General features: G+C 37.7%; 1 protein-coding gene across 2 annotated transcripts in view; it reads left to right on the top strand.

Annotated features, from left to right (window-relative positions):
- Unr (cold shock domain-containing Unr) overlaps positions 1-16,242 on the top strand; it is a 61,147-nt gene that overhangs the window by 2,816 nt on the left and 42,089 nt on the right. The window contains exons 3-4 of one of the 2 annotated variants that reach the window (XM_071589624.1): positions 862-1,041; positions 7,539-7,741. In XM_071589624.1, the coding sequence (XP_071445725.1) occupies positions 862-1,041; positions 7,539-7,741 (383 nt within the window). The remainder of the gene's footprint in view (positions 1-861; positions 1,042-7,538; positions 7,742-16,242) is intronic. The other variant, XM_071589625.1, reaches the window with a different exon arrangement.

Below are 16,242 nucleotides of genomic sequence, written 5' to 3' on the forward strand. Positions count from 1 at the left end.
CCCCTTGTAAATATTTGCATGGTTCATACAACCTTTTCCATATTATATCAACATTCTAGAAAGTACATCATTTGGTTTTACACCTTTTGAAACTAAAAATCTAATGACAGAGCACTGCTCTTCTAAGGAACATTCTTATAGTGCTAAACAGCTGATCAGAGCGCATCCCTAGGTACCAACTAACAACCCTGAAAAAATGTTTAAGGTTAATGGAATGGTTTTAAAATGAGAGTGTTTGTCTCTTTACTTATTGTGTGACCTTCATATGTATATGTGTGTGTGTATGTATATGTGTATGTGTGTGTGTATGTATATGTGTGACTGGGTAGTGTTCACCCAGTACTAAGCCAAACCACATCCTTTCCCTGTACTGCCCATAGTTTCCTGGCAAAAATTGATGCCTGAAAAATCACAGGTTGAGTGGAGCTGATCTATATATGTATGTATATACCTGTATGTATTAACCGGCACAAGGAAAGGCACTGCCTCCCCCCCCCCCTACCTTGATGTGTGAATTTCACACGCAGTCAGGCTTAGTGCTGGGTGAACTCTACTATCATCTACCAAATCGACCTTCAGGTTGATTAATGTGGTTATGGTTATGTTATATATGTACATGCCTGTACACTTACATTCATGTTTGGATATTGGGGGGACATTTGGATATGAATTGTATTAAATCTGTATACCCAGTGGTTATACAGAGAAGATTGTATATGCAATTGATAAGGTTTTGCCATGTGTGATATTGCATTGGCTGCTGGCAAATAATTCTCGCATGCATGTGATAGTCACCTGATTCATTGTATTAGTATGCCTCCAAAACCTCTATAGTGTGACCATATTTTTCTTCCTCAATAGCATTCTTATGGATTCATTCAGTGCTGTGAGAGGCAAGCCCGGCTATTTTTTCACTTCAGTCAGTTCAATGGCAATATTGAGCATCTAAAAATTGGAGATCCTGTGGAGTTTGAGATGACTTATGATCGCCGTACGGGAAAACCAATTGCCAGTGCTGTTACTAAGATTGCTCCAGAAGTGGTACGTTTACAATCCATGAGAGATTTTATTTTTCCCCTTTTATTTCTTAAGTGCTCAATTGAAGCCCATATATTATGAATTACTTAAAGATTCCCTTTGTATCAGAGGAAACTGATTCATATCAGAAAAAGGTAATTCCAATCGCAATAATAATCTGAAAAAAAATGTGAAGACCAAATAGAGAAGCCGACACTTCAACTATCTCTGCAATGTGTCTTTTTGCATGTTTTTCTATGCACATTTTGGTTTATGTTGTGCCATTAAAGTGTAATATATATCGGGAAAAGGGATAGGAACTCATTTGTGTGTATATATATATATATATATATATATATATATATATATATATATATATATATATGTATTTTGAGTGATTACTTGTACCCTGATGAAGGTGCCTGGGACCCCTGAAATATTGAAGTGAATTGTTTGTGTTTTGATAAATTTTTACTTTTTACCATTATTAAACGCAAGTGCATCAAAAGTTCTTGAACCTTTACCAAGGTGCTATCTGTTTGCTAGCAGGTGTTTGTGAGCTGACTCATGTGATACTACCGGTCTGTTCAAAATCCCATTTTTGTTAATCTTTGGTAGCCCAAAAAATCACGGTATTGAGGGATTCATTTGAGCTAAGTTTTTACAATTCCCAGCTTTTTATTACCGTCTCACTGGATTTTATCACTTTTCCAAATTCTTGTTGAAATTTGGGAGTTAGGTCTGAGCAAAATACCTCTTTGATGTAGTCTTGGCATTTCGTGATGATGACATCCAACATCAAAAACTAGGTTTTGTTTTTATTGAAGTTTTTGTAAAATTGCATAGTTAATAATATTATTTCATTATGTTCAGTAAATTCCATAAAGTTATGACTGAGACAACAAAATTCCAGTCCCTCCCTCTCTTTTTCATATGAATTAAATGGAAGAAGGGACCATTTGGTCTCTAGTTCACCCTTATAAAGACCTCTCTCTATATCTTTATTGAAAATAATTACTAATTCCTCCAACTCCTAAACTCAGCCACCCTACTCCAAAGACATCCCAATCACCATGGCAACTATCGATGTCACCTCCCTATATGGTTCTGTACCATACACCAAACGTCTCTTCTCGTGTCACTTTCTTTAAAAACGCCCGACCCCACGCATCTCTTGTAGACAATTTCTCCTTAATCCCATTTCACAATTCCTTCTCCTTCTATAGCCAATCCTCTCTCCAGGTAAAAGGCTATGCTATGGGAAGTAGACTTAGTCCATCCTATGCTAACCTATTCCTTGGTCCAGGAGAATGATTCCTCTCCAGTTTTCCCTCAAAACCGCTCATATGGCTCTGATTCGTCAACATCATCATTTGCCTTTTCTAGTTGCTCAGTACAGTCTCCCTTAACTCCTTCATTGCTTCCATCAACGACCCCGCCTCTATTTCTTTCACCTCCACCAGTTCGTCATTTAAAATAACTTGGGGCTATCGTGATGGTGTGTTTGCTAATGTACTGGCTTCCCACTGAGAGGGCCTGGGTTCAAATCCCAGAGGCAGCAGATATTTTTCAGTGGTATTCCAATCCCTTCTTAGGTGTTTTGTGGAGGGCACTTTGAGTTAGTATGCCACCCTTCGGAAGGGACATTTAAACTGTGGACCCATTGTTGCTTTTCGTTAAGAGTAGGCTAATGCCAATGCTGGGTTTTTCCCCACCCTTCATCCTTTCCTGTCCATCCCTAATGGGGCAAATGGCCTCAGCTGTCGGTTGCCTCCCATAAAATCTACTTGAAATAACTTTTCTTGATGTGGACATCCTTGATAATAATAAATGTCACACTTCAGCCTTTGTTACAGCTACTGCCATCCTTCTCACGCCAAGTGTTCACTCCCATACCTCCTTTCTGTTCTTGACCAACCACATAATCTGTAATGATTAGAATTCCTTCAATAAATTTTACCATACTTCCTCCACCCACTCCTCCAGTTTGAATACCCAGCATCCCTTCTCTATTGAAAAATCTGCAACCACTCATACATACCCAAGCCCTCCTCCACCAAAGACCATCACCCTCTTTCCATCGGTACCACCTGTTTCCCTGGGATAATTTCATCACCTTATTGTAAAGGACTTTTTTGCCTTCCTCAAAAACCATAAAACCAATGCATACATTATTCCTGCATGGGTGCTCTGTTAAGTGTCAATGTCCAGCCAATTTTTGTGTCCTACTCAAATCCACCAAGCCTCTCTCTAAATCCTGCCGCCATAACTAAATTTCCCATCTCCATACAATCAGACTAGATGTCTTTTTGAATTTTTCAAAATTCTCTCTGATACTCAATTGGCCCCAACTGACAGTCTTGGTGCCGTTTCCTTTCATACATGGCCCCCTCTGAAGAAAACACTATAACTCGTGGAGGCCCACTTTGAAAGGAATGTGATCAGCTTATTCCACCACAAGCTGATATAAATGCTTATACTGCATAAGGGTTTCATGAAAGAAACAAATGGCATCGCCATGGCCTAACCATTCTTACCAATAATTGTAAACTTCCTTATGGTAATTTTTGAGCACAGGGCTCTATCGGTCATGAAGCAGAATCCTAAACATTTTTGCTGCTACATGTATAACACCTACATTGCCTGGCCCCGCTAAGTTCGAGCACTACAGGAGTTCCTGGTCCACATGAACAACCTACAGCTGGAAATAGAACAAAACCATAGACTGCCCTTCCTTGACATCCAGATTCACTACGAGGAAGGTGGACCCCTGAGACTGTGGATGTATCAGAAGCCAACACACGTGTGACCACCAATGGAGAGCAGTCCTCAACCATTTATCCCGATCTGTCTCGGTCAAAGAAAGCTTGCCTTTTGACCTCCAACATCTAAAGATAAAGTTCTGCCAGAATTGATACAAGGAGAGGGATATCCATCTGGCCCTAAATAGGTCCTATGGCAGAGATCATATCAAGGAGGCTCACAAAGAAAACGATCTGGCTCCAGAAAGTACTTCCAAGAAGGAAAAACCAATTGCCAGAGCCTGTCTTCTGCTCATCTCTCCCATTGCAGAGAAATTTTTGAGGATATTGAGAAATTATAAAGACAATCCACAAGCCGCTGGAGAATCTAAGAAGCCTCATCTTAGTGAATGACCATCTGGGACTCAAGACCCTGGTAATTTATCACATCCCATTTAAATGCAGAAGAGCTTGCATAGAAGAGATGGACCACATGGTAGAAACCAGAATTAAGTAGTTCAGGAGATTTGTTTTTAACTGACCATCCCCTAAAAGTCAGTGATGGTGGAGCACAGCCTGGACCCTGGACCATCAGATTCATTTCGACGTCACTTCTAGCAAAGCAAATGGCTTCTGGGTCTGACAAATAAAGAGGTGGAAATCCATCTTGAGGGGAAAACTTCAGCTGAGATACGTGATGCACCATTCGTGAAAGCCCTTGGAGAAGGAGAGAGGATATGAGCGACCACCAATCAGGAGTAGTGACCTGAGTTCAAGCAGAGGATGTTTACCATCCTCGGCTTGGTATTATGACCCAGTATCAATGCCCTGAGGACAATGGCAGAGATCGTCATCAAAACATCGGCAGCTGCTATGTACCATTCTTTGTAATAGGACATTTCTTTTACCCTGCTTTCTTTGTAGGACAAAATACCACGTTGCTTCCCATCTGCATCAACAATCACCGTACATCCTGCAAACCATCTTTCCCATCAGCCAGTGTACTAGTCCCAAAAAACTCCCAACACGATATACCTCTCAACTAACATTTCAGAGTTTCCATAATTGCTTTAATTGCAACCACTGACTCGCCAATCAAACTTAAGATGCAGGGCTGTGTACAGCTTGTTGAAAATGACTGATACCACCACTCGATGTTGTTCGCTCGGCCCATTTCCCCCTACCCATTTTTCTTTCCACTGCCCAACCTAATCCTTCCCGGTTAATCTATACTTAGTAGCATCCTTATATCCTACTCTCCCCCGATAACACTATCTTTTATTGTGTGCTGTTTTTAGTGATTTTAATGTGGCATTCAAACATTGAAAAATTGAAACTAATCATTAAATCAATAGGATAAGCAATGATTGGATGATTTTGAGAAATGGGTTTGTGGAATATTAGAGAAAATGTAATGGATGGAAAGGGAAGCAAATGATGGAGTTCTTGGCATGGCAAGTGATGAGAGACAGCTTGAGGGAGAAATCTGAAGAAGGCAGGATGAATGGGAGCTGGAGAGACCGGGAGATGCAATTTGATTCTGAATAGGTTGATATATATGGTAGAGAGTGCCAGGAAAGCATGGTAGATTGAGGAAAATGATTGGCATATTGGATGGAATAATGGGAAGTAAAGTGCGTGCCGAGCTATAGACTGAGTTATTAAGTATACTAAGGCTGTTTTGTTGGAAAATAGTGCTTAGGAGTACAGTATTGTGTAGTAAAACACTTAGCACCCTAACCCAGTAGACTACTCTATAAAATATTATGATTGACAAAACTAGGGTTTTTTTGTACTTTTTCTTAACAGAAGCCATAATGGACTTGCATCCATAGTCATTTACCTGTTTGTATTTCATGAACCAAGACAGTTCATGATATAAAAAAAAATGCCATGAGATCTCATGTTTGTAAGTTATAATTCATCTGACCATCTAAAAAAATATACCTCATTATCACATCTCTACCAAAAGGGAAATTTTAATTTTAGGTTCTCATTACACTTAATGAATATGTTTATCAATGAATTATCTACTCATGAATTTCCATCTTCTACAGGGAAAGTATTAAACTGTTTACAAGGGTAAATTAAAATATGTCCGTTGGATTACGAGGGTAGTTAGAAATGTTCTCAGAACCATCACCGGATGTCAGTAGTAGCACAAAGAGTTTCTCTCGTAGTAATAGGTAGTCCTTTATGAGTAAACATGTAATGTGTGGGTACTCCTGGGAAGAGATGTCTGGTGTGGACGCCTCTCTGGTGTTGTTCCCGTGTAGTGATTTGTGAAGATGGAAAACATTTAAATTCGAGCAGTGATTAAATAATTCTTATAGAAGGGTATGAAATCAAAGGAAATTCATGCAGACTTTCAGAACCCTCTGGGGGACTCTACTCCTTCATATTCAACTGTTGACGAGTGGACAAACGAATTGAAGTTTGGTTGGGACGGCTAAGATGATGATCCGCATAGTGGTCAGCCAAAATGTGCCACTACCCCAGAAATGATAGCTAAAGTGCATAAAATGGTCATGGAGGATCGCTGACTGAAAATGCAATAAATCAGTGAAGCTGTAGGGATATCATCTGAACCGGCACATTGCATTTTAACAGTGGAGTTGGATATGAAAAAAATTATCTGCTAAATGGGTGCTGTGACTCTTAATACAGGATCACAAATGCATTTTAATTAATTTTTCTCTGTTTTAAGAGCAACCTACAAGATTTTCTGCACTGGTTTGTGATCACAGATGAAACTTGGGACCATTACTTCAGCCCAGAGACAAAACAGCAGTCAAAGCAGTGGAAACATGTTCATTCGCCTCCACCAAGGAAAGCAAAGGCAGTACAGTCAACCAGAAAGGTGATGGCTTCAGTTTTCTTGGATGCGAAATGAATTCTGCAAGTATATTATCTTCCCACTTGCCAAACAATGCCTGGACGATACTGTGCCAACCTCCTGGACCAACTGCAGTTAAAGATACATGAGAAAAGGACAGCTTTGGCAGGGAAGAAAGTCATCTTCCATCAAGACAATGCACGCCCACACACAAGTGTCATCAATGCAAAAATATGTGAACTGAGATATTAATTGTCGCCATACCAGCCTTATTCCCCCTGATCTGGCTCAATCATTATTTCCATATCCTCCCCAAGCTCATAATTTTCCTTTGTGGATGGAGATTCTCTTAAAATGAAGAACTAACAGCCAAAGTATGCAGGCAGGCCTGAAGGAATCTAATTTTTGAGATGGGATCAAGACATTGGAACATCGCTGGACCAAATGCAATAGTGTACAGGGAGACTACATTGAAAAATAAAGAAGTTTCACTGAGGTAACTCATTTATTTTATTCCATTCTGAGAACTTTTCAAATTACCCTTGTACATCAGGGAAAAAAAGGAGTAAAAGTTGTGGCACCAAACCATGAAAAAGGAATTTTTACCCTTGTATACTTAGAATCGGTAACAATCCAATTGCTTTAACCTTGATTGAGGAAAATCAACCAGATGTTAAATCAAGGTGCCTGATGCAATGCACATGAATGTGACTGCTTGGATTTGAAATGAAAGTGGAGATGGATATTGGAATGAAGTATTTTCATATCCTTTCTGAAATGCTATCCTGATTTTAGTTAGGTTGTCAGTTGGTCCCAAGCAGTTTTTACTTTAAAAGTATGGTGGAAAAATCAGCTCAATGTTGTAGTTGCTGGATTGTTGCGCTGATTGAAATAACTTTTGGCTGATTAGGTCATCAGGAGATGCATGCTCTCTTGCATTGCAGGTGCTTAGTGAGGAGAGGGTGACTGGGACCGTCACGACAGAACTGAGGACAGAAGGAGCTGGAGGGGACTTGCAAGGACGTATCAGCTATGAGAACCGTGGGGAATGTTTTTTCCTGCCTTATGGAAAAGATGATGTCGAGGGTGGAGGAGTTAACCTGTTGGCTGGTGATCGTGTCAGCTTTCAGATAGCTACAAATCAAAGGTACATATCCTCATACTATTCTATTTTTTGCTTTACTTTCTGTCTCAAAAGCATAAGAAGAATTTTTTCTGAAGTGAGAATCAAGAATCAATTTGATTTTCACACACAAATATTATAGTCTTAGTGTTACTTTTTTTCCTATCAGTACATCGATAATTACGTGATAAGAATGTGGCATGCTGACTAAAGATTGTAACAGGTGCTAAAAGTAGGAATGGAAAAATTTGGGGAGATCATTGGATGAATGGGAAGCAAATGTTTTGCACATGATGCACCAGGGGATGGATGAAGACTAAATAATATAATTAAAGTGATCACTTTGTTTCGTAGATCTGATGCTGCTACTCAGATTTGTTAAATTTAAGATTGAAATGAATATTTTATGGGGTATAGCAGTCCAGTGGGTGGAGTGCTGTGAGTCTGACGAGAGGGGCCCTGGGTTCGATTCTGTTTGTTAAAAATTACCACATATTGAGGTCGCATGAAGATAGATGTATTTGTCTTTAGAAGCTCCAATTAACATAGACAGTTTGTGAATTTTCTTCAGGATATATGCACTTACAGGTTTAAATGCTTTGATTGCTAAATTCAGAATTTCTCAAATTGTTTTTTGGTAAATCATTAATGAGCATAATGTGTTTTGGATATTTTAATTATTCAGAATAATTGTGTGAGAAAATAATGAGAAATAATGTAGTGAGAAAATGCATTGAAATTACCATGTTTGTAGTCCGTAAAATATGAGAATGGAATGTATTTTGAGTTTAAGGCCACTACAAAATCACTTACTATATCATGGTTTCATTATTATCAATGGTATTATATCTCTTAAATGCTAATTCCAATGCATTCAGTGTGTTGAAGCCATATACTGTAGACACTGTTGGTATTTTATGTCTTGGGTATAAGGTTATTGACGTGGAAGTTGTTAGTAAGAATTAACCACTTACCTGGGTATTTAATTTTTTCATGTCCAGCCCATGGTGGGTATTTAATTTTACACTGAGCCCAAAATTCTATTTTGTGTAAGGATAATTAAACACAAACATTTTATTATTTTTTTGCTGTATAAAACAAATATTTTGAGTGGTAGTTCCAAATGATTGATGAAAAGTTTTGGTTTAAATTTTTATACTAATGATAAACCTTGATTATTTAAAAAATTTAAAAACAATAACATTTACTAATTTGTACGATTACTGAGAACATTAGCGTAGAATGAATGCTATTTAAGGTATATGGTTAAATCAGTGGTATCGGAATGTTTCGACAAATGGACAACATGTAAATTACAATGTTAGAAATTTTGTAAAACTAAGGGGCCAAATAGGCAACCACACAATACTATTACTACCTTGATCAAAAATTTCCCGGAATTTATTCAGAAAATTAAAAATACAAGTTTATTCATCTAAATCTATATTGTCCCCCTTCAAAGTAATCCCCATCGACTGCAACACACTTATGCCAGCGCTTGATCCAATCCTCGAAACATTTTTTATATTCGGTTTTCGGTATGTCCATCAGTGCTTCCTGCGATTTTTCCATTACTTCCTCTCGGCTGCTAAAACGCGTTCCCCGTAATGGTTTTTTAACTCGATTGAACAGAAAGAAGTCACAGGGAGGCAAATCAGGTGAATTCGGTGGCTGTTGGATGGTATTTGTTGCATTTTTCGTCAAAAAATTACGAATAATGATAGCACTGTGCGACGGTGCGTTATCATGGTGCAAAATCCACGAGTTTTCTGCCCACATTTCTGGTCTCTTTCGGCGAATTGCTTCACGCAAACGTCTCATAACGCCCAAATAATACTCTTTGTTTACTGTCTGGCCTTCTGGCAAAAATTCATGATGCACTACACCGTTGTAATCCATGAAAACCGTCAGCATTGCCTTCTTTTTTGACTGAAAACGACGTGGTTTTTTTGGTCTCGGCTCATTTGGTGAACGCCATTCACTTGCCTGATGTCTGGATTGCGTGTCGTACTCATAAACCCACGTCTCGTCTCCAGTAATGATCCTTTTGATGAATGTGGGATCGGATTCAGCCTCGCAAATCATGTCTTTTGCGACGTCAACACGGTCTCTTTTTTGCATGAAATTGAGGTCTTTTGGCATGCTACACGACGGAAACCCAAATCATTAACCACAATGTCTTGGGCGGATCCATAGGCAATGTTCAAGTCCTCCGCTATTTCTCTGATGGTTAATTTGCGGTTATTGACCAACATTTCTTTTACTTTATCAATTTTTTCACCGACTTTCGATGTCGATGGTCTGCCACTGCGTTCATCATCTTCGATTGACTCACGACCACTTCTGAACCGCTCGTGCCACTGGTAAACGACCGTTTTTTTTAGAGAATCGTTGCCGAAACACTTTTCCAACATTTCCAACGTCCGTGCGCCACTAAATCCGTTTTTTACGCAAAATTTAATACAAGTTCGTTGTTGCAAATTTAAATCCATTTCTGAAATTGTAAAAAATCGCCAACACACACAGAGATAGATGTACTCTTGGCTACGTAACTTTTGCAAATGTCAAGTTATGACACTAAGATTTAAAGGGAATATCAACAACAGATGTACCAATTTAACAAAAAAAACAGAACTCAAATCGGAACGATGGGAGCGCCACACGGTGGTTATTCCGGGAACTTTTTGATCAAGGTAGTATGTTTTTTTTATTCTTACTCTTTTTTAGTTGAAAACTTAGAAGATTACAAGTCTTCATTTCTATGCAAAAAACACTTCACTTTTTATACAGCCATCAATTAAAAAAATAAAAACTATAGGACCAAATGAAATTGTTAGAAGCAAACATGAAGGGAAATGAAATTCTTAAAAAATTGTATGTTAAATTATAACCATAATTGTAAATTTGCTGAACATCTATTAGTTTTACTCACAAAAAAATTATTTATTTTTCAATTCAATGAACATTTATTTTTAGAATTCATTTTAAGTATGGTATACTCTGTGCAGGATACAAACCAACGCATCAATCAGGACACCAATATTTTGTTTCTTTCCTTTTCCCCGCCTTGTAGCACACAACACATCTTTTTCAGGGGCACTTTTTGATTTTTGTGGGGACAGTATCAATAAAATGTCTCTCGATAAGGCGAGATGGCTTAGGAGATTTAGATGGCCTTACTTGGACTACTTGGGCATCTTTTCCATTCTTCGCTATCAATATTTCAGCAAGCGAGATTAGAAATTCTTTTCAATTCAGTTTTCCCTTATTCCTTTTACAAATGGCATAAGCATTCAACATTGTCATGTTCATCTAGTGCCGAAATATTTTCTGATAGTATTTTTTTGGTCGATTTCTTGCAATTTTGTACATGTTCATGAGGCCATTGCTTCTATCAACCCAACCCATATTCTTGTACCACAATTGGTTTCACCACTTTTTTCCCCTATTTTTCCATTTTGCACATTTCAGTTCCATGAAATGTACTCACCATTATCACATCATTTTTGTCCTTCCATTTCATCACCATCTGTTTCCCCATCGTCCCAACCACATCCGTTCTATTCTCGGATAATTTGTCTGCTAGTGTACAAATGAATCTAGGGCTAGTGTACAAATTGTCTATATATATAGCATGCCCCTTACCTAGCTGATTATCTGCTAAATCAAGGAAGATCCTGACGGCTACAAATAACACAAAAAATGAGAATGCAACCTGCAAGACAGCGACATAGCTTCGCTAAGTGACACATAGGTACACAAAAAAATGTCCGCAGTTCCATCTACTGGGCATAAAGTTAACTCATTGGATAAATCTACAAGTGGCTGCATAAGCGTGACGGAATATCATGGCATTACCATTGAAAATGAACATAAAATCGTTATGATACAACGCATGCCCACCAAGGGATAATCTCCTCATGATGTATAAAATACGGCATACCCAGATGAGTGGTTAATGATACATTTTTGTGATTTTGCATGATTTTCAAGCATGAAATGTCATATTGCTATAATATAAATTGCAAATTTTTGGTGGCTTATCTTGGTTACTCTGCGACTTAGGCACCATACACATAGCATGCCATTGCCTAGAGGAGATGAATGTGTCTTGGGATGCTTTGAGAATTTCATCTATTAATACAACGACTAATATTCTGAAGATATTTCATTTTAATGGGTAAAGTGATTTTAAAATATGTTTTGGGACAGTAGATATTTCAACTTTGTATTTGAAGTAGGGAAGTAGTTAGTGGAGAACTTTGAGTAAAATGCAAACAAACTGGGGAAATATTGAACTCAAGCAAGCTAATTTTAGCATGCTTGTTACATTTCATTCTCTCATGCAATCTCTTTTTATTACCCTAAATTGCTTGGTGGTTTCATCATGACTGCCAATCAGCAAAAACTTAGGTACTTTATATGTCACGGGCTTTTTGCTGTCTATGACCATATATTACGGACACATACATGGATGAAATAATGCAAACAACTTGCTGCCAATTCTTTTTAGTGGAAGGTTAAATCTAAATCCAAAGGTGGATGATTTGTTTAAACATTACTGGAGTTATTCCTTTAAATATCCTCTTCCGATCAGAGTTAAGACTATGGTAACCAATCCATGTATACTTAGTTTGGATTCAAGGTGTCAATAATATTGTGAACTCTGCTTTCACCTATTTAAGGTGTACTTTTCCCGCTGATGAACTTTGCTGGTAGAATCAATTTAAATAGACAAATTCTATGGCTATCAGAATTTTAATCTGAATATATTTGTGAGCTGGTATTGACTGGCACTGCGGAGTAACTTAAATGAAGTCAGTAGAAAAAAATGAGCCAAAAAGTGCATATGTGACCAGGGAGGCTGAGGTGAAAAAAGTGTGCATTAGCCCATAAAATTAACATGGGGTTTAAATATCCATGTTTATAGAGATTTTGAATCACTTGTAATATTGAAATACCTCTGTTGTTGCTACATGGGTCTTTCAATAAGTCCTTAGAAAAAATATTATTTTGGTAAATTTTTCAACCTAATCTCCTTTTAGCTGGATGCACTTTCCTTCCGGTGGATGTTGTAATAATTCCAGCGTGTATTTCATAATTTTCACCATTAACACTGCACTGGTAAACTGTGCATGTACATTTTCTTAATGGAAGAGAATATTTTTCTGTGCGAAATGACATTTTTCCCGAATTCCTTGCAGAACTGGTAGAGTAGCAACGAATCATAATTTCCTGTTATCATTTATCCTTTTTGCAAATAATGGATGTAGATGATTCCATGTCCTATTTTCTTGCTTCAATGACCAAGTTTCCACATTGTACAAAAAAAGGTTTTTTTTGGGAACATCTGCAACAATGGAGACATTTACGTGGTGGAAGGCCCAGGAGGATTTCACTGTACGAAACCACACTCCATATCAAAGTTTTAGCTACTCTTTTCTTAAATATTTTATTTTTTTGAATGTCATGGTAGTTCTTCAAGGTGATAACTTTGAGCCAAGATGTACTGGCATGTAGAATATTTTTAGCGAATTGAAGAAATAAGACCCAAATTGTAGTATTTTCAGTTCTTAGAAAAATGTGTGGGTATATATAGATATGGTGACCTAGCAGCCTCTGTACTCTAGGTAGTCTACCGGTTAAGGTAGATTTTTGGGTGGCCACATCTACCAAATAAATATCCTGTCTCTCCTATCAAAACACAACCCATCATCCAATCCTAGTCTGCCATAAGCCCCTCTTCATCTCCATATACTTCCATTATTCCGTCTAACCCCATATCCTATCCCTACCCCTTCCTCGTTTTCGTAACATTCTCTCCTCTATCACAGTCTTCAACATCCAACTGCTGATCAATATGCCTTTCATCCATTTTTCTAGTCTCATTAGGATTTCACCATCAATCGCTTCTTCTCCCCCACTGTACTTCTCCTTTTTTCTAATTTGTCTTCCTTTCAGTCCACTTAGCCTTCTCCATCCTTCCCCACACCCATATTTCAAAAGCCCCCAAATCCATGCCTATCATCCTGCTTCAGTGAACATGTTGCCGCATCATTCATTACTATGCTTCCTCCCTTATTTGTGACCCTGTGTTCCCGCTAACCTTATTGGGAGTTGAGTGATTTGCATTCCATGGGAAGAGTTAGTCTTATATAATACCTATCAGTGATTAAAGTGTGTCCTTTCTCAGATAAATTGTTCATAAGCTTAACAACAATGTTCATTACTGCATTTCCATGGATGGATAAGACTTCGAACTTCCAAATATGAGGGTGATTTGAAAAGTTCTTGGAATGGAATAGAAATAAATGAACCTCGGTGAAATTTTTTTTATTTTTCAATGTAGTCTCCCTGTACACTAATGCACTTAGTCCAGCGATATTCCAATGTCTTGGTCCCATCTCAAAAATTAGATTCCTTCCGACCTGCAAAATACCTGTATATTTTGGCTGTTAGTTCTTCATTCAAGATAATCTCCATCTACAAAGGAAAATTTTGAGCTTGGGGAAGAGATGGAAATCTGATGGAGTCAAATCAGGGTGGGGACCTTGTTTGATCAGCCTGTACCTGTCTCCCATGTCTCATTGATGTAATCATTTATAAAAAAATTTGCTTCAATAGATACAATTCTATTTAGATTTGATGTAACTAATTCTAATTAGGTGTAAGAAAAAATTACATGACATAACAGGATCTGTGCTCCAGTGATTGGCCAATAATATTCTCTTAATGATGCTCATGTGCAAAATCATATTTATTTTTCTTCATGCAGCTGCCTGGACCACAGCTCTTCATTTTTGCAGCCTACTGTTTACAGAAATTTGGTTAAATCCCCTTTTTTTCATCGTGTTTGCTGAGCATATAGATTAGTGCCTCCACTAGATTCTGCCATGAATGTAAAATAAACAAGAATAATATATTGGTGCAGATATTTGAAAAAGTATTTCTGTTCTGTCAGGGAATGCCAAATATGTGAACTGAATAAAAAGTGCATACAACCTACAAAAAAAGTACCGTTGCCTAAAAGTAATATAGAATGATTATCTTAATTTAAGTCCCTACTACGTGGTCAAAGTAGTGAGGACATAAGGAGCAGAATTGCACTAAGCAAAGAGGCTTCCACAAGAAGGGAGTTGGTGACAGGGACGTTGAGAAGGATGTTATGAAAAGACTCGTTAAAAGTTTGATGTGGAGCGTAGTTATGTACATTGCGGAACCATGGTTGCTAAAGCAAGAGGATAGATGGAGGCTTTCGAAATGTGGGTGTGAAGAAGAATGGAGGTGAAATGGACCGAAAGAAAAACAAATGAGGAAGTACTTGGTATGGTGGGCAAGGAGAGGGGCTTGTTGGGAGAAATCCTTAGGAGGCCGGATAAATGGATGAAGGGCATATTGATTGGCAGTGGAATGCTTAAAACTATAACAGAGGGAAGGATGTTAGGCAAACAAGGAAAGGGCAGTAATAGGAGAGGGGGTGTTGGACAGGTTGAAAGGAGGTAGGAAGTACACAGAGATGAAGAGGGACTTGATGTAGAGTGTGTAGGTTGCTGGATTGTGTTTTGTTAGGAGTCACAAAATATTTATTTGGTAATTGTGCCCATCCGAAACCTACCTTAACCAGTGGATTGCCTTAAAATGGCCTGTATCCTGCTGAGCTGTACCCCAACTCATAGAATCGCATTGGGACCTGGGGACCTTCTTGCCTCTTGGAAGCCTTAAACACATGCTAAGTAGTGAGGTACTAGGCATTCCTTGTAGATGCTGGAAGCATTTTCTCTCAGTAAATCCTACCAGCACAAAAAGGTTGAACAGAGTGAATTTAGAATACTAGAAGGTGACTACAGCATTATTATTGATGTGAAGGGCACATTTGTTTGGTTCCCTCTTCTTTTAATGCATGAGAAAGCTTATGGTTAGATGAAGAATGATAACTCTTTAGCCATTTACTCTGTTAACATTCTTTCACTCGAAGCAGCAAGAAAAATTCCACCCTATGAAGTAATAATATAAAATATTTTGATGGTATTGAATAAGTTATATAGAGTCATGCATTATCAAACTTGGAATTATACCTTTTGAATGATTATAAAAAAACAACCTTTTTTCAATTAAATAGAAAATAAAAGTTTATTATGTAAAATTATAAATATTTTAAAATTGAAACCAAGATTTACCATGAAGTCTACTATATTACAAAACACAACAAAATATGACCTTTATGCTGAATAATAAATTATATGACAGCCCTTGAATATTTTGAAATCTTAAAACAATTCATTAGGTCAAGAAGTCTTGTTGATGAAAGTGAGTACAGTGGAATATCATAATACAAGCATAATCCATTTTGTGATCTTTCTCATAAAGTGAAACACTCGTTTAGTGGAACAAATTTTTGCATATAAATTAATAAAATACAATAATGCAGGCCATGCCAAAAAATAAATTATGCACAAGGTTTATTCAAAGAATATTATGTATACATTGAATAGGATTGTGGATCGTGTTCACCTTTTCTTCTATTG

This window comes from Hetaerina americana, unplaced genomic scaffold, assembly GCF_022747635.1.
Source record: "Hetaerina americana unplaced genomic scaffold, ioHetAmer1.1.p SCAF_4, whole genome shotgun sequence".
Taxonomy (NCBI): Eukaryota; Metazoa; Arthropoda; class Insecta; order Odonata; family Calopterygidae; genus Hetaerina; species Hetaerina americana.